We start from the raw sequence: 25,534 nt of genomic DNA on the forward strand, positions 1-25,534 counted from the left end.
TATGTAGCCCTCCTCTCTTATCAAGAGGCAGCAGTTGTTATCGGTCAGTCAGTACAAGATCAAGTGCAAGAGCTGTGACTTAGCTTGCAGTGAGAACAAAAGACTAAACTCAATGAGGCAGGAATGGAAACGAGATACTGGTTAAGTTATCAATTTCTGAATTTCACCACTGATCTGAGGCTGATTTCCTTGAAATCTGGACAGTGAATGAGAGAGAAGCAACAAGAGAGAAGAACACAATCATCACACAAATTGCAATCCACCTCTGGTTTCCATGACTAATGCCATTAAGAACTCAAACAAATACATTCGATGAGTGTTTTTGGAACATATTTCACAAGAATGAAATGCCTTTTTTGCTTACAGGAAAATGCAAGTTGCCCTGAAGACCCAACACTTTTTCAGACCAACCAGAACACTAAGATTTTCTAAAGATCTAAACAACATTATTAAAAACAAGTTATAATAATTAAAGATAACATTCTTCATGGTGTGTTAGTGTTTAGGATCTATAACTTTAATGTGTTGCGAGCTATGAGTTATTCTAAAGGCTTTCCAGGCTCATACTATAACACTTACAACCGACAGAGGGCGCTAGAAATACCAAAGAAAATTCCAGGTCCTTACCTCAACTCTGAAACGTCACTGGGTCATTATTACTGTAACGTTTCACTGTGATGTGGAGCTTATGTAGATACTACTATAACACACTTTATAAGTTCTATTTTGATGCAGGAATCAGAGGAATATCTGATTTTAAACTGATTTAAATCCGCATCTCTCAGTGAAATGCTTGTTCACACTGCGGCCTCAAAATACAAACATGACATGATGGTAAAGAATAAAGAAACACACACCCACATAGTCTGTGTTCAAAATCTACAACAGCACACCAAAACCTAAAGCCTTCATAAAATGCATCAGCTGTGCTCGAGACACAAAGGATGTAAGCTGCTATTTACATTTCAGTGGACTTCCTGATCCTGGGTACCATGATGAAATGACCATTTGTAAGATTATACAGACCACATCTTCAGTGGTCTGGCTGGTTTGCCATGTTTCTCATATTCTCGGGCAGGATATGTTGTAATTCCATACACCATGTAGCCTTTGTCTGACCGCATTTTTGAAAGGCACAGTACACACAGAGAAATAGAAGCATAATAGAGGCCTTTCTGTACCTAAAGTTGTCAGAAAAGTACCCTGTAAATGGTCCTTGAGGTGATTATTGCCAACCTTTATTTTATTTATTTATTTATTTTTTTTAAAGCATCGCAGCCATGGAAACAACATGGATTTCGCAACATTTTGGTTTGTCTTTTTCTGCATTTTCTACTCCAGCAGCCCACACAGTTTCAGTTTGGATATTTGTTGCCTCTCACCCGTTTAACAGTGGAACTGCATCAGAATGGCTTACATCAAGAAGGCTATAAACAGTGCAACTACTAGTGGTCAGTCAGCAGTGTTAGTATAATTGCTTTGAAAGACGTGTTCAACAAACGTCTTAACCACAGTTTTAATTAATTAAACCACAGTGTTTTTAATGAAAGATTTGAATCAATAGTCATCCCCTCTAAAACACACATGCACACACTCATGGCTGTTTGAGCAGGGATAAAACACTGCACTATATTCTTCACCATGTAAGGAAAAAATGAAAGTGTGACCTTCCTGTGTTAACCCCAGCTTATCAACCTTTCATCCTGTCACGTAGAAATAAACTAGGTGCAACCAACTTGGCGCAAGTGCTACTAGCATTGAAAAGTTGTATGGGATGGGCATTTCAAGCAAACATGCTATACTCTCTCCTCACACACACGCACACACACACACAAACTAAATGTTAAAGTTGATTCCCTGGCAACTGCAAACCACTGAATGAACGGGTTCAAGACCGGGCAAGGGGGAACTTCACCCCCTTCATTCACTACACTGTTATCAGTAAGCCCTGGCAAAGTCACTGTGCATTACTAACTTCCAGGCACCTGAGTATTAAGTCGTAGGCACTTTTAGGTCCATTAAGTGTGTATGTGGTTACAGTATAAATATTAAATATGTCCAGTCTGCCAAATATAAAGTAATTTTGACTAAAGAAATATATTAGAAGCAAATGTATCATTTCCCCAACAGGGATTTTGTAGTGTTTTACAGAAGTATAACAATAGGGGAGTAAAATAGTGCCGTCATACTTACATACTAGTGAGTCAACTTGCCCCATGTTAGGGGATTCAGCTAAATCTGAGCCATCTGAGAAAAACTATTGTACTAACTATATTTAAAAGTATAATTCAAAATGATTAAATAAATATTACGACTCAGCAAAGAAATATTGCAACTTTGTCTAAAGTTCTGAAACATGAAGATGGTTTGCCAAGTCCCTAGTATTAAGATGGAAGTCTTAAATTGAATTAAACTTATATTCAACAGATGACATTTTTTTCACTTTTAGTGCAGACTCTCAACTGTATGCGTGGCATGATTGCAAACCTTTTAGGCTATAAAAATAATCTAAAGGTAAACATGTCACATAATATTCTGAATATCCACATAACTTCAAACTTTGTGGCCAGTGACATAAACACTAACATGACACATATGTACAGGAAATGCTATTCAAAATGGCGAAATGGTGCTTCTCGGTCATCGACAAGAAGGTAAACAAAAACAGATCATGACTATGGAGCACTTGTATGTTTTTCTTCTGTGATGACATGGCATGACTGCTGTTATACTACATCTAAAGTATGAAATATATTTTTGTTGTACTCTTAATATTTATATATATTTTCATGCTATTCCTACCGTTTTTAGATATGAAATATTGTTGTGTTATATGTTGTTGTTGTGTTATATGTTGTCCCTCGTCGCACCAACAGGAGAAGCACTCCACATTTCGTTGTATGCAAATTGTATAGGCTTTTCTATCTATTCTATATAATGTCAGTTATTCATTGTTCGGGTGCAACACTAATTTAAACACCAAATACTTGGACTTAATTAATGTAAACTGGTGGTTCATCTTACCCCCAAGGCTCTGGCTAATTTTGCCCCACATCCACCATTTTGGGAAGTCCTTAGTCTAGAAACCCAGAGCTACACTTTTGCTAATTTACTCACCGCCAGTTCATCAAGACTGATTATACCTAATATGCCAAAAAAAAATATGCCTGTTCCTACATCCAAATGTTTTTTTCGTTCCACAGCAAGATTAGCACGAAATTAAACTAACTAACTTACAAACTTAAAGCAAAACTAAACAAATATTGTGCATGGTGGCCCATATACAGGCGGTCGGTGAACATCCTCACTGTCTCATCTTACCTGAACTGGAGGAACATTGAGTTGAAAACAGGAAGTGTTTGGGCTGTGCTCTCCTAGAGCCTCATGGGAGATGAGGAACAGCACGTTCCCCCTTGACCTCATTAAACAAGTAGACTGATTTCAAGACAGGATATTGGTCAGGAGGAGGGGGTTCTTTCCACGCCCAAAACTCTTTCTGAGGAATTTCCCTTTCTTCCCGTCACCTCCTGTGACCTCCTCTGCAATGTCAAGAGGCTCCTTTTAGACACAGGAATAGACTATAAAGGCCTTTTGGAGACAGAGAAATATACTATAAAGGCCTTTTGGACACAGAGGAATATACTATAAAGGCATTCTGGACACAGGAATAGACTATAAAGGCCTTTTGGACACAGAGGAATATACTATAAAGGCCTTTTGGACACAGAGGAATACAGTATATAAAGGAAGTGGTTCCTGTAAGAGGAACCACTACAAATCACCAGTTCAACTTCCTTAACTGTCGGGTCTAACCAAACTGTTTGTAATAAAGGGAAGGCAACACAAAGGGAATGTTGTTACCAAGGAGAAAATCACTTCTGCTTTTCAGAACGGGTTTAAAAGGAGGCAAAAGTACGTATACAGTATATTGCCTGATTGCCACTTTTTTTGCCTGCTATATACAGTATAGTATATGGAAACTCAAAATAGTTCATGGAAGGAAACATTGAAATATGTTGTTGTTGTTGTTGTTGTTTACAGTCTGTATGCGTAATTGTTTGTTTATTTAACCAGCACAAAAATACACAGATTGTTAATAGAACACAACAATTTTATATAACTTTGAAGGGTGTGAAAAAGAGGACAGATGAGTTACTGTGCCAAAATGCTCTGGTGAAAGATATGTATACATTTGAGGAGGCTTTTATGAATAACATGCTCTAAATAACAATTTTGCCTGATGAAATAAGGGCAACACTCATAATATCTGTACCATAGCATGCGACATACACTGAACGGGTGCTATACATTTGCACATAAAACAATTCAGAATTTGGTCAGGGCACTGCTTTTTTGGATGCCATTTTAACGTCAACATGAATACTACTGGTTTAACAGAAAAAAAGCATATATGAAAAAGAAACATATATGATAGGTTTAACTTAAAACTTATACATATATAATAAAAGTATGTTTGTTCTTGAAACAGGCATATGGTAAATATTGGAAATGTTGGAAAAGTTGACAAGAACTGTGTTAGTGATACAAAGTACTTAAAATAGCAATAGCACTCCAGAAGGCAACATGTTGGTGTTTCAAAATTGAACTTGCGCGTGTCATTAATGTTAATAACAGTATACTTCACATACTGTCACCTCAGGTAAACCTACAAGACATAGATTTTGTGTACTAAGTCATTTACAATGAAGCAATAACGTAATTCTCTTTGTATGCCGTACATCTTCAGGAAATACATCCATCCCTTTGGAACTTTACTAGTTAATGAAGACAACTGATACGACGATGTAGAGAATGATGATGGTGAGGCCGATGCCAAGGCCGGCATGGTTTAGTTTCCGTGCTGTTGATGAATTTTTCTCCGCCATCTGCCGGTTGCCTTGGCTATTGGCTTCACGAGTCTGCAAAAGCACAAAATAATAATGTGTAAGATTAAGATTTGTTTTTGAAAACAACTGTTATGTCATAAAGAAGATAGACCATTTAGAATCAGTGCCTTGCAATGTTCCATTTAGATTAGTAAAACAATATGACTTTTTCCGTAGTTGGATGCATCTGCATCAGTAGAACCAACTGCCTGACAAACATTTTAACAGTACCATGGCCGACAGACCTCAAAACACAACATAGCTATAACCAGATCAGTGATTCCAATTTAGCGCCATACTTCCACAGACAAGTCTTCGCCCTATATAGCTCCACGGTATGCAGTGGTCTCCTCAGTATAACTCAGAATTCCAGGCCTTAACATCTTTGAGCAGCTGCATAACTGACACCTTTTCCCTCCCCCTCAGAAGGCTTTAAAGCTTTGAAGAGGGTGGGGTGTTTTTCATTTGTTTGGAAAAAACAGTGGAGCATAACAAATTGTATCTCTAATTTCTAAACATGAAACCAGTGGTATAAACAATAAAACATTTTGAAAAACTCCATATAAGTTTTTTGTTTTTTTACTTTATTTACGGCACAATACAATAGACTTCTTTTCTTCTTCCTTTATTTTGGAGATAATTCCTCAGTAATTGTGCCCAGCTGGCAGCTGTTTCAAATTACAGTCGTCATACTTACGCAATCACAGTCGGGAAACGAAGGGGGCATTTTTATTTCTTCTAGCTTACTCTAAAGTCTCGAAAGGTTTAGAATTGTCTCTATTGAGGAGGCCAGAGTTGGTTGAGCCGAGGGATAAAACCTGTTTTTTTTGGCAGGCTCTTAGGGAACATCACTGATTAAAAGACGTGTCCACACAAGCCATTGTGAATAATATTTTCTTGACTGACATGAGTAAAGACAAGAGGATATTGCAGGGGTGAGCTGTAAAGGAAACAGAGCCAGTAGGTGTGCATCTGCTCGTACACAGAGAGGGCCTGCTCTGGCTAGAAGCTGACAATGCTGTATAAACCTTAGATAAATCAGTGTCGAGCTTCTGTTAATCAGCAGATAAATCAGTGTCCAGCTTCTTGAAATTTCATTCATACAAAACAAGCCACAAACAACAAGCCACAAACAAGGAGTCAAAAATGAAGCAGAAATAATGTTCTGGCACCTAAACTATATCTTAACCATAACTGAATTACATATATACGTATATATATAGTCATTATTATACAAGGCTTGCCAATAACTTTGAGTAGTGGTTGACAGTACCAAACATCTTCACCAAAGTTCAACACCAAAATTCACACCCCAGTTTCATATTTTGTAGGGCTGCCAATCCCGCATTTAAATCATCCATTGGTAACTTTTATTCTTCAGTTGCCATCAAAACTACCAGTCAACCTCGGCATGTTGGAGGACTTGACAAATCAACTTATCTCACAAGGAGCTGAAAAGATGCCACCCTGACCAAGGAACTTGATGCAGGCGTAAGCCTGGTTTAGCAATCCGCGCCAGTTAAGTCACATGCTATAGATTACCTGTGCACGAGAAAACAACCACTGGCAGTATCACACAGACAGTGACTCATCCTGGCCACAAACCAGGGCTGTTTCCTGACCCACTCAGTTTCTATTTCTCTGAAATGATAACCACTTCGACACCACCCCACCTGTTTCACAAAGGTCAGTGTGGTTACCTTTTTTATGACTTTTGCATGCAACTTAATGGCAGAAGAACAGCCTGCAGACTGCAGACCGGAACAGCACATATTTAGCAATGGCATGAGTATGAGTATTCATGTCAAATCAGTATTTTACGCTTTAATACTTCAGATTTCAACAGCTAAGCTGCATAAAGATGTATCTATGCTGTGAACAGGGTTCCCACCCATTTTTATTGAGAACATTTTAAAACTTTTCAAGGACACTAAAGGCTTTTTTATGGTACTCCGTACGACACGTTTTTGGGCACATAGGAACGCCTTCAGGTAGCTGGAACGCCTTCTCAGGTAGCTAAAACGCCCTCTCCGTGCTCTCCAGAGCCGTCGGACAGCTCTCCGTGTCCCCGCAAAAATTTCTGTCGGTCCGCTCATGGCGACGGATACTCCTTGGCCCTGATTGGCCCACTACGACATCATTTCCATACGACATCTACTCCGGAAACTAACATTTCTGGACCTAGCGTTTCCTGTTTCATTACCTTTATATCCATATATGAACAACAGCCACTGTCAAAGGTGCAGATCCTTTCCTTGAAAGTAAGTAGCCTACTGCCAGAGAACCAGCACGAGCGACAGCAATTAAAATATTTGTCCAAACGACCTGAGCCCCACGGAGTCAATGTCTCAACTGTTCATACTACTGACACATTGACGTATTTTATGAATAGCCTGCCTTTATTTAACTCCGGCATCAACATATACTACATGCACTCGCTCACACTCGCTGTGATGCACTGCACTCGCTGTGATGTGTTTTCCTTTCATTTCACAACGTATTTACTGTATAATTAACGATAGCAGTTGCCCCTTCGTAAACATTGCTACACATTTTATTTGCTTAAAACACACAAGTATATCCTATAGGCTACTGTCAAATCAGAAAGAAAACAGCTGTCACTCGGCTATTACCTAACCAATACCTTTCAAACATGGTGATAGAATGAAGGACAAATTAGTTGGGAATACTATCAACAGGTTGACTTCACTAGCCTACTTATAAAGATATTTCAAATATGGAATGTTCAATGCTTAATCGCGCCAGCCGCAGTATCTCAATTTGCCAAGATGATGAATATGGATTATCCGTGTGCTCTGCCCTGCCATATTGTTCTAACAATAGGCCTACAATATTCCTTTAGTTTGAGTGTGGTTGTTTAGTGCGATATTCTAGTTAGGCTACTGTATATAAAGGAAGGCATTGCAACGGGAAAATCTCCTGAATCTCTTCTCATTGTGCTCCACCTGTCACGTCTCTGCGACCCACAAGTTGGGCTTCCACCACACTTCGAGACACGCTGCCGTTGGGGGAAAAAAATACTATAGTTCATGTTTACTTGTATGAACTTTTAACTATTTCATGAAAGGTGTGGACTTGTACAACACTGTCAGTCGTTCAGATGTTGTGCCTATATCGTATCGTCTCGTCACATGATCAAATAGAGATTACAAAAATTACCCAGAAATCATTGCAAATCTGAATATGACGAAAATACCAAGGAAAATAAGAACGTATTCATTTAATTTAATCGTTTTTTTAACAGTTTCTATAGTGTAAGATAAGCATATCATTTTGTTGTAGATTGCAACTATTTCTCCCACAAAAAATACCTACCATGAAAGAGATAAGTTTGTCCTTTCAGGTGTATATGTAACATTAGACAAAGCATGAAAGGTGTATGTCTGCTGACACCTGTTGCATTTCAGTAGCGACAGCTGGTGAGAGGGAAGTAAGTAAAAGTTGTGGAGGAGAGGGAAAGCCAACTAACGATTTCCATCGCACGAAAATGTCATGGGGTAGCTTGTCTTTCGGCACTTAAACCGTTACTCCCCCTACTGTTCTGGAAGAGAATTGTTTTCAGCACCCACAGCCGTTGGAGTACTATAAAGGGACACAAATGCTAACTAGTACGTACTATCCGGCCGCCCGCCCACTGTCCAACTATCCGACACGACCGTTTTGAGTACTGTATAAGGGCCTTAAGAAAGAAAAAAAAATGGTTTACTTTGCTCCACAGGTTGGACCTAATTGATTAATGACAATTAAACAACCTTTTCTATTCCTTTTCTAATTGGCTGGTTAGGCTATATCAAACTGTTATCACACTGCAGAAAGGAGCACAACAAAATTAAATTCCATGACTTTTCCAAAACTTTCAATGGGCCTGGAAAGCGGGCCTTTAAAATTCCATGACTTTTCCAGGATTTCCATGACCGTGGGAGCCCTGTAGTGTAACTGGACCAGCTGTATTCTATGATAACCACCATGTCTGAGTCTCCCCATGACACGGAGGACATACATTTTTGATATTATATGTGTATTGGTCTTACTGTTACCCCAGTAGCAGGCCATAGGTTGAGTATGAAGTATGAGCAGTCTGACCTTTCTCAATGGTTTATGGCTAATTTGACCATGAGGAACAAAACTAGGGTGATGTCATTTACTGTGACCCGAGCGAACATCGAGATTTTGCCACACCCTTTGAGCGCGTCCAGCGCATCTGTATCTCAGCTTCTGAATTTCGTAGACATTTGAATTTGGTCTGAAGATGACTGAATTACGCATGTTTATATATGCACTTTGAAGGTTTCTAAGCTCTAAAACCTTCACCTTTTGAGATATTCAAGAAAAAACTTTTTTTAGTACTCCACTAGCAGGCTCAAGTTGAGTATAAGGTATGAGCAGCATGACTCTTCTCAATGGTTTCTGGCTAATTACACCCTGAGGAACAAAATTAGGGTGCTGTCGTACTGTAACCCGAGTCACTCCAGTATGTGGGAATACCCAAAAAAATCGTTTTCAGTCAGTATCAGCTTGGTCACACAATCAAAAAATCCCCCAAGGCAAAGCTCTAACCCTGTGACTCAATCTACCACACCAAAACACAACCGTAAAATCTCAATCTACCAAAATCTCTATGTATTTAGCCAGACTTGGGTTGCACTGTACATATTTATACCATCGTGAGAAGTTTAGAACAATGCCTGCTTACCAACTATATCACCAGAAGACCCCAGTTTGCATAGTACAAAGCTTTTATCAGTGTGAACTGGGTGTTTCCAAGGGTTTGTATTTGTATGCCTTTTATGTAGCCAGTTTGCTAGTTTCAGACCCAAACTCCTTACTGCTTCTTTAAATAGTGGTTAACTATGGAATGGCCACATCTGTTCCAAATTAGATGCCGTCTAGGCACAAGCATCTGAAAATCTGTGGATTTTTTTCAAACAGTAGTCCTGCTATGAGGGTTAAGATTTTTAGTTTTAATAAAATACAAATATTATACATATAATATAATAATGTAAACAAGCAATACAGCTCTTTTTTTTGCACAAGTTGTCTGATCCAAATTCCATCGTAACCCTGCCCCACTTTACTACTAGAGTCCCTCGCTGCTTATAAAACACACCTCGAAACAGACGTATTTATCTCTGCCTTCACCTAGTCCTGGTCCTGGTTTCTGTTTTAGTTTTTTTTTTTTTTTTTTTAGATTGCGTTGTTTAAATTGTTCTATCCTAAATTACTATTTATTTTAAATCTTATTAATTATTTTAAATATATTTGTATTTTATTTTTGTATTTTATATTATCCTATTTTTATATGCATTCTGAAGAGCAGTATAATAATACTTTTTATTATTGTTCTGATTGTTTATACCATGTTAAACACCTTAAGACTTCTTTGTATTTTAAAGTGTGTTGTACAAATAAAATCCATTATTATTATTACTACTGCCAGTGAAATGTATTTGTGTCTCAGAGAATGTAGCTTCCAGCATAAGCATGTGGAACCATGGTTAGGGTTTGCTTTTCCTTTCCAAATACTTTACAATATAGACAACACTAGAGTTTAAACCACTCAAAGATACACAACACCAAGTTTAAACCACTCAAAGATACACAACACTAGAGTTTAAACCACTCAAAGATACACAACACTAGATTTCAAACCACTCAAAGCCACTCTCATTTTAGATTTGCCAATTTTTCAAATAATTTAAATATAGCTTAATAATCTTAGCTAATTCATGAAAATTTGCCTAAAAGAAATGTGTGTCTGTGCATTTTCATCCGCTGCTAATTCAGAATGGACACCCTCCTAATCCATGTAGGAGTTGTGAACAGCTGTTGGCAGCTTGAAAGGAAACACTTAATAAAATCTCAACAAATGTGATTTGATGCGAATAAACCCATTTCCTTCAACCTTAGTTATCTCATAACGTATGCGAACCAGGAGTTAATCCAACTCCCCTCTAGTGAATCAATTTTGTATTAGACTTTATGCAAATTTCAAGAATTTCCTCTCAAGATTTTCCTATTTGAATGATCAAAATTTGCATTGAAAGGTTGGATGGTACCCAGCTACATGCCCACACTGAGCCATAAACAAATCCAGCCAATTTCAGCAAATTCAACTGAGCTCAAATATCAGCAACCTTTCGCACAGACCTTGCATGCCCTCGCACTCAGTCACAAACTCGCAAACATTTCAAGCATTCTTAATAACTTTCATAGTTATTCTTTATAAAGTTCTTGTTTTATCCTAATAGGGATTCTCCTCCAAAGTCATTGGCTATCGAGCCTCCTGTTAGGGACTCCGCCATCTTTATTAGGCTATAGATCAGATTAGAGACACAGCGCCTCAACGCCAACAAAATCACTACTCTGGAAGAGATTTTAAAAATCCTAATTCCTAATTCCCAATCATCATAAACTGGTGATACATATGCCAGTGCATATATGAATTTGACACTTTTTGAGGTATGATTTTATAGGCAACTAGTTTTGGTATCATCCTCAAATTTGTTTTGATAGCATATGGTCGTGTGGAGGACAGATAAACACCTGTGTCTTTCCCACTAGCCACCCAAGATATGCACTATGTAGTTCTGTGTTCCGGGCTGGAACACCCTGCAAAAATGGAAGAAAAGCTTTCACAGCATGACATTGCCAGCTATATACTGCCAAAAGACGCCAATGGAGCTTCTATCAGATTCAACTGGGCTGTTGGTGGTGTTCGCAAGGTTTTTGCATGCCTTTTAGGTAGTAAGCGTGCTCGTTTTGGAACAGAACTCCTTATTGCTACTTTAATTACAGTTCCAATTTGTAGTGGGACTCGTTGTGGGTGAGACGTGATGAGACATGTTCTCTGATAACAAACCCAAAACAAACATGGAAGTCTGCTCACTGCACAGTTTAATGCTTGTTGGGATGCACAGACATTCCAGCTCTACATGTGACAGCCCTCATCATTTCCCAGCAGGGGCACGGGGCCCAAGCCAAGGGAGGGCAGTAAAGGAGGTGTCTCCTAGCAACCTCTATTGACATAGGTAATCTGGGCATTTCCATTGTTGCCTCACTCATTTGTGAATGCTGGCCACTCCCTCCCCCTTCCTGATTCAGTGAAAGTGACCTGTCACATGTTTTATGGGTATGGTTACGGTTATGGTTGGAAGTAATTTAGTAGAATTTAGCAGTTTTTGCCCAAAGCAACTTACAAGACATTAGAAAAAACATTACACACAACAAAAGAATCAATTTAAAACAAGTAATGAATAACAACAACAACAACAATAAATAAATACAAATATCCAAACTTGTATTATATTTATAAGGTATGCTTCAAACTAAATAACTAACTAGACAGATGATGTTCAAAATGGTGAGTTTTACTGTATGTTGCAAGACCCACAGTCCGTTTTCTGATTCACACACACACACACACATATACACACACACACACACACACACACACACACACACACACACACCCTGAAAGAGGCCTCTTGACTCTTTGAAAAGACCCTCTGTAAGAGCGTGGTGAAATTCCAGTCAATGACCCCGCCTCTCTTTAGCCCTGGCCCTTCCCCTGCTCCGGCCCGAGCAGCAAGGCAGATCCCTGACATAACAGTCCCTCTACTACAACACTTCACACAAACACACACACACACACACACACACACACACACACACACACACACACACACACACACACACACACACACACACACACACACACACACACACACACACACAGAATGCAAAAAACAGGATAGACTAGTTCTCTCAATATGCACATCATATTTGATATGGCCACTTCTTGGAAATCCAAACCAACAGGCAATGGAACATAAGCAGAGTGTGAAACAAACTGATGTTTGTCAGTGAATTGAGTGAAGTCAGACAGCACACATGTGGCATTGTTTAACAGGCTGGCATGAGTGCGTCTGCATGTGCGATGATCAGAGTGCATTGTCGTAAGCTTTTTAGGGAAATAACAAGTACAGTGTTTTTTTTTCACAGTGGAAATAAAAAAAGAGACAAAAACGATTAGTCAAGTCACAAGATCACTGATGCTTTTGGGTGCTTATCCAGGAGAAGAGATAGAGATTAAATTGTCTCTTTATACAAGAGGCACAACTGGTGGTGACTGGTACATAGGACAAGATCAGGCTTCACCCCATCTGATAATAGGCAGAGGAAAGTCAAAAGTTTAGATTTAACTGGTTTTTCGACTTATCTCCACACCCGCATCCACACGGGCCTGCCCTACATACCCACAGTTACGTCAGACTGTACGGCTGTGTGTCTCTCTTTCTAGTCTGATCATGTTAGCCTCTCACGGAGCATAAAATAACTAAAAGTTAACTTAGTTGAACGACCTCTGCTGAGAAAAAAAAATCAGTGACATGACTGATGTTAAGATTATCAGACAACAAGATTATCAGAAACAACCCACTTTGATTATGTGTTTTACTGTCAAAATTCAATGACACCTAGTGAGAAGGTAAAGGCAGATTACACAATTTTGTTTCCGTTTTTCCGAAATGTTGTTAATATTTAAACTCAAGAGCCACACATCACATGACACCCCACCATTTATGTGTTCCTAAAGCACAGTGTTGCTCATTCTTTTTACGAACACAAGGTTTCCTGTGCTCCTGTAAATATTCTAATCCCTTGAAATGTTTTCTAAGTTAAGCTTAAAGCTGCAGTAAGGTGTTTTAGCCCAAAATACGCAAGTTAACTTGCTAAAGGCCAACATAAATGTCTTGCAAACACCACCAACAACTGTTATAAGTTGTAATTGCCAGATGGTACATTGACTGCCTTGGAGTTTATAAGGGTCATTAAAGGAACTGTAAAGAATGTTCAAGCTAAGACACTGTGGGAGTCAACCCCCTCCTCTCCACACGCAGGACAATAAGCAGGCAGGGATGTCAATCTCTGGAAGTTTTTTTTTTTTTTTTTTTGCTGCTGAGTGCAGCTAAAATTGGAGCACCAAAGCCATTTGTTTTTCCACAGAGCATCTATATCAGTTACAGCAATCAGGATGTGCCGACAGCTACCGATTAGGTAATCAAAAAAGACTGCTTTAAGGAGCTTTCATTTTGAAATACAGACTTGTCAGGACCTTCCCATGTTCCCCAAATTGAGAAAGTTGCCTTCTGTAGAGGAACTTAATCGCACCCTTGGTGTAAACTGTAATAATTAACATGAGTGCAACTCCTGTGATGTAAATACACTTTCCTTTTTGCATTTAATTCAGATATGGTAAGAAAACCTCTCAATATTTAATGCAGTTAACTTGTAATGTTCTTGACTGTCTTGATTTAGAATGACTGGTAATTGAGAACCACTTGGCACACTGCTGGCAATTTGTAGCAATTGACGTCATTTGTTGTACTTACTTACTGCTGTAAATAAAAGATCTATCAGTCACTAAAAAAAACACTTGTTTTCCCGGCAGTAGCCTCCTACGCCATACTCCAACCACATGCTGTATCATTAGTCAAGATCCTACTAGTGAACAGGTGAAACTAATTAGAGCTTGGGCGTTCTTTTTGTGTCCCCTCACTGTTTCGTTTCTCAAATCAACTCCTGGAATGCTGGCTATATTCCCATGACTTTTTTTCAACATCCTGTCCGTCAGTGTTTCCTCAACTCTTGTTTTTAAACACAGTGAACTGGCAGCTATCTCTCTGCTTCAACTATTTCCTGTTATCTTCACTCATTCCACAGGCTATCCGATAAAAAAAAAAGCGCAAACAAAGGGTCAAGCCAAAACACAAATGCAGTTCTAGTTGATGACCACCTCCCTGTGCCTAAACTCAGTCTAGATGACACACCACTTCTGAGTCATCTAATAAATGTGCCTTAATCACAGAACAACTTGAGGACCACGCTAATTGCACACAGGGCTATGATCATAAGCCGCCTGGCAAGACACAGAAACTCTGTTAAACAATTCAAGAGGTTACAGAAAAAGATAGATGAAACAGAACCAAACATTATGTTTTGAGAGGCACAAACGTATGTTTTGAATAGGACATTTTTTGAAAAACTTTTAAAAATGTTTTCCTTCAACATTTAATGGTCTCCACTTTCATAATCATTTAAATGACAAAAAGATTCTGAGGGTTTTAGATGGCAGGTCATACTCACAGAGATAGAAAAGATTAGGGCTGCAATGCCGAGTGGGAGGCAGCAGCACAACATAGTGAAAATAGAATAACCAAGGTAGTCCGACACTGGATTCACGAGAGGCGAGTGGGTCACAAACACCGTAGGCTGGACCATGACAGTGGCTCCATGTGGGTACTGGCCCTGTGGGTACTGGCCCTGTGGGTGAGGCTGGCCCTGTTGGTACTGGCCCTGTGGGTAAGGCTGGCCCATAGGAGCTTGTGGAGGACCCCCAGGTCCAGGTGGGTAGTAGGCTCCTTGAGGAGGCATGGTCCCCGGTGGAGGGTAGGCCCCTGGATTGGGGTACTGGGGATGGTCCTGGTAGGGTGGTGGTGGATAAGTCATTCCTGCTTTGTCATCGTGATTCCAGCCAGGTGGCGGGGCAGAAGCTTTGCTGGGATCCATCTTTCTTTTTGGGTTGTTTCTTTGGATGAGAGTGAGTAAGCTTTTTCTTTGTGAAGACCTTCTCTTCTCTTCTCCTTTCTCTTTAAAGAACCTCACTCAAATGATCCTCACCACTGCTTTTTTTCCCGAAAGTTGCGCTTGCGTTCTTGGTGTTGTTTTCTACGCCAGCCTGTCAGCCTTCCCTTCCGATCTGCCCTCTGCTCGCAAGCGAATTTACTTTTTGGTGGGTGGACTGGGACACTCATGAATATTCATGAGTAAGTCAATGGTTCTTGTCTAAGAAGCCACGGAAATCCGAACATTTCACCAAAATATCCGAAGACACGAAAGAAATACATTTTCTTCATTGACATATTCAGCAGTTTCCTCAAACCATGCATATATATCCAAAGCGACGTCTGCGTGATTGTTGAAAATTAATCAGTATCCAAACTAGACCCATCACTGTCAATTACGTTGTTTGTGGTCGCGAATCTGTCGGCTGTTTTAGCCGGGAGATCGCTAGTTTTCGGACGAAACGATTTCATCTAATTCTGAATACTATAATTAGCCTAAGAGTAGGATAAGAGACGCAAAATCTTCTGGATTCACAGAATTCCTTTGAAAAGCGTTGTGAACAGGGACATAACAACGTTAGCTAATTTAGATAGGCCTACTGTTGACCCATGCTTTTACGTAACAATAACTTCTGTATTTGTGTTATGATACGAAACATGTACCTATTGGTAGAATATACTACACTAATTAATAATGCTAATTGACAAACGTTCCTTTATTAGTATAACTTGGTTAACGATATCTGTCTATTTTCTCAGGATGTTTGGCTTTGACAGCAAACAACGGTCAACGAGGTAGCGCTAATTTATGAATATTCAGAAGATTTCCCCATCCACTGTGCAAAAAGAAAATTCGTCCTATCCCCCTACAGACGCCTGCTAAAAGGATCCAGGCAGTGCGGGTCTGGGGGAGGGGTTGGAGTTAAGCCACTGATTTGGGTACAGGCGCCACTCTGTGGTGAGTAGCCCCTTATACATGTGCCACTGTGATCAGATCAGTTTATCGTATCCTAGGCGCGTGTAGGTGTGAACATTTTCAAGGGAAACGGCTCTTGTCCTTACGTGTTTACATGTGCAAAATGTGAACCGTTTACATTGCCTCGGGCATGCGCAAAGACCACGAAGATGTGCTCCCACCCATAGACATGTATAGATAGACACCGCCTCCACTGCTTCAGCCCGTTGCCTCGGCGAAACGCGTCGCCGCCATTTTGGGAAAGGAGCTCTCTGCCGTCAGAGGTCTGTCAGACGTGTCAAACAAGCGCAAGTTGCCAGGAGCTGCGGTTTTTCTGGATAAAAATCACGATAACCTTTTACATTTCGCAACCAATTTAATGGAGTATTCAAAGGTTTATGCTCTACGTGAAGTGTGTGAAAAAGATTTGCCTCTACGTTACTTTGAATCTCGCTAGTCAAATCGCCAGTCACACATGTGCATGGGTCTATGATAAACGCTCACTTTTCTTTCAAAACTCGTGCATTTTGAAAATACTGAGAAGATCTATAAACTATCGAAATAGTGCTTCTTTAGTTACTAGTATTGACCATCATTAAGAGAAAGAGCATACATCAAATAGTGAGAAACTGGCAGTCAGTGTGTTTTTCATAGTTTAATTCCTTTTCAAGGATGTGCATTAAGAAACCTTGAACAGTGCAATTGGCAATACACAGTTATTTCACAATCATATATTGTGTCAATTGCACTGCATAGATCTGAAAATGTTAAGAGCATGATTGTATATTATGTCAAATTGTACAAATGTACATATATATATATATATATATATATATATATATATATATATATATATATATATATATATATATATATATATATATATATATATATATATATTATAATATGAATATTATGGCATGCCGTTCAGGAAATTAACATTTGAATATATATATACAAAAGTCTGAATATATATACAAAACTCTGAATATATATACAAAACTCTGAATATATATACAAAAGTCTGAATATATATACAAAACTCTGAATATATATACAAAAGTCTGAATATATATACAAAACTCTGAATATATATACAGAAGTCTGAATATATATACAAAAGTCTGAATATATATACAAAACTCTGAATATATATATACAAAAGTCTGAATATATATACAAAAGTCTGAATATATATACAAAACTCTGAATATATATACAAAAGTCTGAATATATATACAAAACGAAGTCTGAATATATATATACAAAACAAAGTCTGAATATATATACAAAACGAAGTCTGAATATATATACAAAACTCTGAACTCTGAAGCGCTCAATCCGTCTTTGTCCGCCATATTGGATTGAGCGCTTCCTATTAAATCAATGGTACCAAAATGTTTGTGATTACGTATTTTCTGCTTCATGAAACTCTGTTTTTCTGTTATATTGTTCAATTTTGACATTGATTTCTCACTAGAAATGCAATAATAACACGTTTATTTTACACCGTTTGACTTCACGAAGGATATTTTTAGAGGCAGGTTCCCCATTGATTTGACTGGGGTCTTGTCAAAACCTTCGTAATTCCTTGTTTTCTGCTTCATGAAATACTGTTTTTCTGTTCATATGGTAGGGTGACCAGACGTGCTCTTTTTCGGACATGTCCTCTTTTTGAGACCTAAAAAATGCGTCCGGCAGGGATTCCCAAATCGTCCGGGATTTTGCCTCGTCGGGTGCTTCACAAAATGTCATGTCTGCGAGTATTTATGGGTAGACAATGTTCTGTAAACACACCCGCGACAAATAGCTACCTGTGAATAACTGAAGTACCTTATGGTATTTATACCCTTGGAATGGCCAACCTATCTAGGTCACGGTGGGTATTATTTTGTTGAAGGGAAATGGTCAGTAGCAATCTATAACACAATTATATGCTTATCCTACATAAACTATGGAAACTATTTTAAAAAAAAACTATTCAAAATTCAATTAATAATGTCTTATTTTCATTGGTATGCAATGAGGATTTCTGGGTAATCATTTTTTGTCCAATGTCAAGTCCCTATTTGATCATGTGACGAGAGGATACGCTGTAGGCTATCCCATTTAAACGTAAAAATGTCCTTCGTTAAGTCAAACGATGCAAAATGAACGTGTTATTATTATTGCATTTTTAGCGAGAAATCAATGTTTAATCAATTTTAGCCATATAACAGAAAAACAGTATTTCATGAAGCAGAAAACAAGGAAGTACGAAGGTTTTGACAAGACCCCAGTCAAGTGAATGGAGAAATTGCCTCTAAAAATATCCTTGGTGAAGTCAAACGGTGTAAAATAAACGTGTTATTATTGCATTTCTAGTGAGAAATCAATGTCAAAAGTGAACAATATAACAGAAAAACTGTTTTCCATGAAGCAGAAAATACGTAATTATAAACATTTTGGTACCATTGATTTAATAGGAAACGCTCAATCCAATATGGCGGACAAAGACGGATTGAGCGCTTCAGAGTTCAGAGTTTTGTATATATATTCAGACTTCGTTTTGTATATATATTCAGACTTCGTTTTGTATATATATTCAGAGTTTTGTATATATATTCAGACTTTTGTATATATATATTCAGAGTTTTGTATATATATTCAGACTTTTGTATATATATTCAGACTTTTGTATATATATTCAGAGTTTTGTATATATATTCAGACTTTTGTATATATATATCCAGTCTTTTGTATATATATTCAGAGTTTTGTATATATATTCAGACTTTTGTATATATATTCAGAGTTTTGTATATATATTCAGACTTTTGTATATATATATTCAAATGTTAATTTCCTGAACGGCATGCCATAGAATATATACTTATACTTTAAATATATTATATTGTATCACATATTATATATATCATATGTTATTCCATTGCACATTATACTGAGTCATTATATTATATTGTATTATATATATGCTATGTTATTTATATTACAGTTCAACTATTGAGATGTGTAGGCTATGTATATATTGAGATGTGTATGTTTGTACTGCTATAGAAATATATAGATTTTTTTTGTAGCCTAATGTTGATTTGTGAAATAACTGTGTATTGCCAATTGCACTGTTCAAGGTTTCTTAATGCACATACTTGAAAAGGAACTATTAAACTATGAAAAACACACTGACTGCCAGTTTCTCACTATTTGATGTATGCTCTTTCTCTTAATGATGGTCAATACGTAGTAACTAAAGAAGCACTATTTCGATAGTTTATAGATCTTCTCAGTATTTTCAAAATGCACGAGCGTTTATTATAGACCCATGCACATGTATGACTGGCGATTAAACTAGCGAGATTCAAAGTAACGTAGAGGCAAACCTTTTCCACACACTTCACGTAGAGCATAAACCCTTGAATACTCCATGAAATTGGTTGCGAAATGTAAAAGGTTATCGTGATTTTTATCCAGATAAACCGCAGCTCCTGGCAACTTGCGCTAGTTTGACACGTCTGACAGACCTCTGACGGCAGAGAGCTCCTTTCCCAAAATGGCGGCGACGCGTTTCACCGAGAAGCAGTGGAGGCGGTGTCTACCTATACATGTCTATGCTCCCACCTGGTTTGTTTACTATCAACATCAACGTGGATCCGCATCGTGCAGTGGCAGTGTAGTGGCTTAAAGTTCCCTTCTTTCTATCAGCATATAGTTCTTAATATTTTCTTTGAATAACCACTGCAGATGGAAAGAAAACGAGTCTACGCGTGGATGTGTTTCAACAACGGTAGAAAACTGTGTTTGCTCCGTCTTTTACTGAACTCATAATTATATGACAGTGGTATTAGTTACAGTTGAGACATCCGAAATAACTTGCATGCGCAGCAATCCTGAGACGTGATTTTTAGTTTGCACATGAATACTAACGTCTTCTTTGATCCCAGAAAATTTGAGCACATAACCCATCTCCCTTACGGAGATATTGGCGAAAGTTGTTTAACCTACTTCATTGCAAGCGTCAAGTTTTGCAAACGTGTCTAGTTTTTGTGCAGTAGTGAATAGAGTCTCAGTCTACTACACCATACATAGCATATCATGTTTGTAGAAAATGATTAAGGTGCAACAAATGGCAATAAGCATATTTAAATTAAATGATTCACATTGCAAGTAAAATGGTGCGGCTGGAGCAGATACAGGAACGGTGACGCAGTATGGACATTTATGTGCTGTAACAAACAAAGTGTTAACCAGTATGTGAGTAACGTGGGTTTTATTAAAACATAGCGTGTGTAATGTGTAGCTATTTCATTCCGTTTATTAACCTTTCCGGCTGTCTGTATTACTAGCCAGCAGCAGACGTAAAGGAAAGGGAATTAACCCCCAAATTAAAAACATGTAATCTACTTCGGCAGCGGAGCATTTTACTCCCCCGCAATCTCTCTACAAACTTCCATATAGACGCGGGATCAGCAGAGGAAAATCTACTTTCCTTTTGGGAGAAACCAGGCCAGTCGTTCCCACGACTACAGCACCTTGCAAAACATTATATGCGTTCCAGCAACAAGTGCTGCGGGTGAGCGCTCCTTCAGTGCAGCAGGGCGCGTTATAGAAGCCAGGCATCCTGACACTAGATGCTATTTTATTCCTGCATAGTGCTAAGACCAATTCTAAATAGAACGAAGGTTAGGCATATCAGCAGAGGTATATTTTGGTTACATTAGGATGGCTACGTTTATAGCTTGCGTTTTGGGCGCACCACAATGCCAATAAGTTTGTCGCGACTGTAATGGCATATTTCATTGTGGGGGTGATTGATTTAAAGGCTTACGAAACACGGTGTTTTCCGATGTTTTACTGAGTCCTCTCTGTCTCTATCGGCCTGATTTGACACGCCCTTTTCTGAGCCGATCGATCGGGGTAAACCACCTCTCTCGAAAGGCTCAGACGATCGGCGGAAAAATGAACAGATCACATCTAAACCAGTCCTACATGAGGCAATTGTAACACTTTCGCGAGTTTCTATCGGAACAGATGCGATGTAAACGGTTTACATTGACACATGTATTAGGGGCCACTGATTCCACGTCTAGATCACTCAATTCAATTTTCTTTAAATCATACACATTAACATCGGACATGGTCACTTTGGATAGACCCCTATAGGTAATGACCCCTTTTTAATGACTCTTATAAATGGATTTGTTGTAGTTTCCTTTTTGTTTCACTTTGTCCCAATGATGGCCCATGACTTATTGGCATATGCAGCAGCAATAGTGGGAAAATGTCTTTAGCGACATCTACATCTATATTATTTTCTTCATTCATGTTCATTTCAACACAAATGCTGTACTGCACAGCTGTTGTATAGTAGTGTTGGTTACAAGGCTGCAAACAAACAGAAACCAAGCAGGAAACTGAAAGCATTTATGAATACAGTTTTATTTTAAGTTTAATTTAATTTGTAAGTAAAAAAAAAAAAACAGCACATTTACATCTACAGTGATCTAAACTTTGTCTGGTTTTGAACTGAAAGTAACTGTTGAGTCGAGTTTCTAAATATCTGCAACAAATGCTGTATTTTGCACAGCGGTTTGCTGGTGGAAAACATGACTAGGACATGTATCCATGAATGATACCTGATATTACTCTATAGTCACCCCTACAGGGTTACAAAATCAATACATGCTGATGAATTTAATTATCAAGATGTTTGCTGTTTGTTTGAAAAGATGCTTTAAAAACATTGCAATTTCTAGACATAGTTCATGTTGTGGTGATGCATGTGCTTCATTTGGCCAACAGCCAGTTGCATAGTGATTAAACTATGCCCACATTGAAACCTCATATTCTGTTTGTTACAACCACACAGCTCAAAGTGGAAATAACATGGAAGGGGAGACCACACCGATTTAAAGTTTAAATTTAAAAGCCAGTACGTGGGAAGCAAGAAAATGTAAGGCTAAATGTTGTGCAGATCAGCATTCTGTTTGTGTAGGGCAGATCAGCATAGTGTATGTGTAGTGCAGATCAGCATAGTGTATGTGTAGTGCAAAAATGGCAGAAAGGGAGCTGAGGAATAAAAGTGCTGCAGCCAGCCCCAGGAGCTGCAGGGCCAGATCAAGCAGAGAAGAGAGTGAATTAAAGTGAGTTAAACATCTGGAAGTTGGAACTGTTTAAAATTGGCCACACCAGGTGGCTCCCCCTTCAGGCCGGAGGGAGAGGGACAGCTCAAATCTAAGTGACAAGGCTTTGAGTGAGGCAAACCCAACAGGTAAAGCTGAGCGTGACATCACTCCCCCCACAAGACAGAAACCCATATATGGGACTTTGTATAATGCACCAATTCCCAAAACTTGTATAAAATAAACTTCACCCAATTAATACAAGAGTGACTTAACCCATTATCCTTTAAGACAAATACAGTCTTGTAACTTAATATTATGGCTTTTTTAATATTATGGCTTTGTTGACTGATCCGATATTTCTTTCAGCAGTGTCTAGCTCCATCAACAAATGTACTCCCCATTAATATCTGTAATAGATTGGGTAAGTGCCTGAAAGATAAAAGCTGAAACATTTGACCAAGTCTGACCAAGCAAATTGTATCCATATGTAAATAATTAATTCTCTCACCCAGTACAGAAGCAGAGATGTAGGCTAGTACTACCAGAATCTGACTTAGCCTACTTTAATACAGCCTCCATGAGCAGGATAATCACTAAGCCAGTGGTTCTTAACCTGGGTTCGATCGAACCCCAGGGGTTTGTTGAGTCACTCTCAGGGGTTCAGCAGGGGCCAAGACACACACAGTACAGCCCGGTTCACACAAGCAATGTCGGGCCGTTTTTTTTACATACCTACTGTACGTTTTGAAGAAATCATACAAATTTAAATTTTCAAATTACGAAGGGTTCGGCGAATACACTGATGCAGCTCGCAGGGTTCAGTACCTCCAATAAGGTGAAGAATCACTGCACTAAGCTAACATCTAGCTCATTGTTCCAAAAAAGGCCTATATCATGTTACCTAAAGCTACACCATACAGGAACTTTCTACATTTTCTTATGTGTTTTTATGAGCAACTAGCTTGGGTATCGTCTTCACATTCATTTTGGTGGGTATATAATATGAAGAACAGATTATCACATAGGTCATTAACTCTCCGCCAACTATATTGCCAAAATCCACCAGTTGGCACACTATCAAGCTTTTACCTTTGCAAACATGGTGGTTATTTGTATTTGCAAGGTTTTTTGCATGCCTTTCAGGAAGTAGGTCTGCTAGTTTTAGACCAAATTCCAGGGATTGACTGGAGCAGTCTATACAGCAGGTGCACTTATTTGACCTGGTTGTCATCCCTCCTCCCATAACTTCCAGCCAGGAGCTCTGACGTATCCAGATATCCATTAGGGTAATGGATCCTTCCCTGACCCTGTTGTCTCAGATTGATGCTCTTGTCTTACACCGCCAGTGAACCCCCATCTAATTTAATATGTTCCTACTGACTGGACAGGCTCAGCCGTAATTCTATTACGAAATGCTGCGTTAAAGCAACCGCAGCAGTAATCTGTATGGAACATATTTCAGTTGTTTTGCAGATGGTGAGTCCTAAGGGTGCAGTGACATGGCAGCATCTTACCTTTGTAAGCACGATGTTTTAACATGATCACTTATTCATGTTCTATATGCTACCTTATATAATGACAAGGAGCGTCAGAAGACACCTCTTTTCAGATTGGGCAACCGGATAAATGAGATGATGGGAGTTTACACCAATCAGGATTGGTAAAGCGAATATAAGCAGCCGGACCTGCTCCGAGAAGCTCATACTTACAAAAAAGGTATACATCAGGGCAGCCACACCGAAAGGAAAGCAGCAGCAGAGCATGGTGAAGATGGAGTACCACATGTAGTCGGGCAGGGGGTCCTCCAGTGGTGGCTGGGTCGTATACACCTGCTGCTGGTACACAACGGTGGGCTGCTGTCCATGGAGAGGACTGAATTTATCAGGGGGGACTGGAGACGCAGCCCTACTGGAGTTGTGTACCCAGGGAGAAGGCATGGCTCCTGGGGGAGGGTAACCTCCAACACAGGGCTGCTGGAGCTCTGGACCACCGTACTGAGGCGGCGCTGACGGATGCCCATGCCAGTCCTCCTGGTAAGATGGAGGTGGGCCCGTGAGGTGCCCGTCCCCGTCCAGGCAACCCAGAGGCGCAGACGGAGGCGTCGCAGTCGAAGTCACATCTGGGTTCCACCCTGCTTTATATTCCATCCTTCTTTTTTAAATGTTTCTCTGTGTGAATAGTCTTCTTCTTCTTCACTCACTTTTGGCACTGTCTCTGATGTCCTTACCCCTCCTTGTCCTTTATGTTTCCTTTTTGTTTAGGTTTGTGCCTAGTTTGACAGGCACCCGTTTCCAGCTCTGCTGTTCTCGGAGGATCCCAGACCAAGGGCGGTGCCTGCTCACTCCCCTCTCTGCCTTCAACCAGAGGGTGGGGGGAGTGAGCGTCTCACTCTGTAGAATGACTGAAGTTGATGAGGCTGGGAACAGCTGGCCAATATTTATGCATTTTCAATCGCTACTTATTGAATTTATTTGTATAAATACACAAAATAAATACATATTTTATATAATATATTTAAAAATAAATATTTTTTAATTCTAGAGGCAAATACTTTAGTCAGTTTTAACTGCTATTCCTTTATGCACAGTATTCCATGGCCTGCTGTATTTCTGATTTTGTCTCCAAGCAGTGTGTCAGAAAGCTTTGTGTTGGGAAAAGCTAGTGTCCCTGTTGCGCATATCCAGTAGTTTAATACATTATTTAACTGACTGTTTGGTGAAGTAAGAACTGTCCAGCAGAGGTCAGCACAGAACCACACAAGTCCTTGAGAGACAATTCTATGTAGTATTGTTGATTGATATTGATTGTATCACTGATAATCTATCAAACTAATTCAGGCACACTAATTAAGGCAGTCAAACGAAAAATGAAATAAAAAGTGAATGTTCTCCAGTTTGATGTGTAATATCTGGAATAAAAAGGAAACAC

General features: G+C 39.1%; 1 protein-coding gene across 1 annotated transcript; it reads right to left on the reverse strand.

Annotated features, from left to right (window-relative positions):
- Positions 1 to 4,075: 4,075 nt before the first annotated feature.
- Positions 4,076 to 15,655, reverse strand: LOC308380918 (uncharacterized protein). The gene is made up of 2 exons (XM_080858380.1): positions 15,051 to 15,655; positions 4,076 to 4,919 (listed from the first exon to the last, which is right to left on the reverse strand). Exons 1-2 carry the CDS (start codon positions 15,471 to 15,473, stop codon positions 4,776 to 4,778), a joined length of 567 nt encoding a protein of 188 aa, XP_080714506.1. The 5' UTR covers positions 15,474 to 15,655; the 3' UTR covers positions 4,076 to 4,775.
- Between the last annotated feature and the right edge of the window lie 9,879 nt (positions 15,656 to 25,534).

This window comes from Sprattus sprattus (genome assembly GCF_963457725.1).
Source record: "Sprattus sprattus genome assembly, chromosome: 19".
Taxonomy (NCBI): Eukaryota; Metazoa; Chordata; class Actinopteri; order Clupeiformes; family Clupeidae; genus Sprattus; species Sprattus sprattus.

Excerpts from the sequence above, each read along its gene's own strand:
- LOC308380918 (XM_080858380.1), bottom strand. The coding sequence starts at position 15,473 with ATGGATCCCAGCAAAGCTTCTGCCCCGCCACCTGGCTGGAATCACGAT. Across the intron at positions 4,920-15,050 it reads CCCTAATCTTTTCTATCTCT|ACTCGTGAAGCCAATAGCCA; the intron begins GTGAGTATGACC and ends GTGCTTTTGCAG.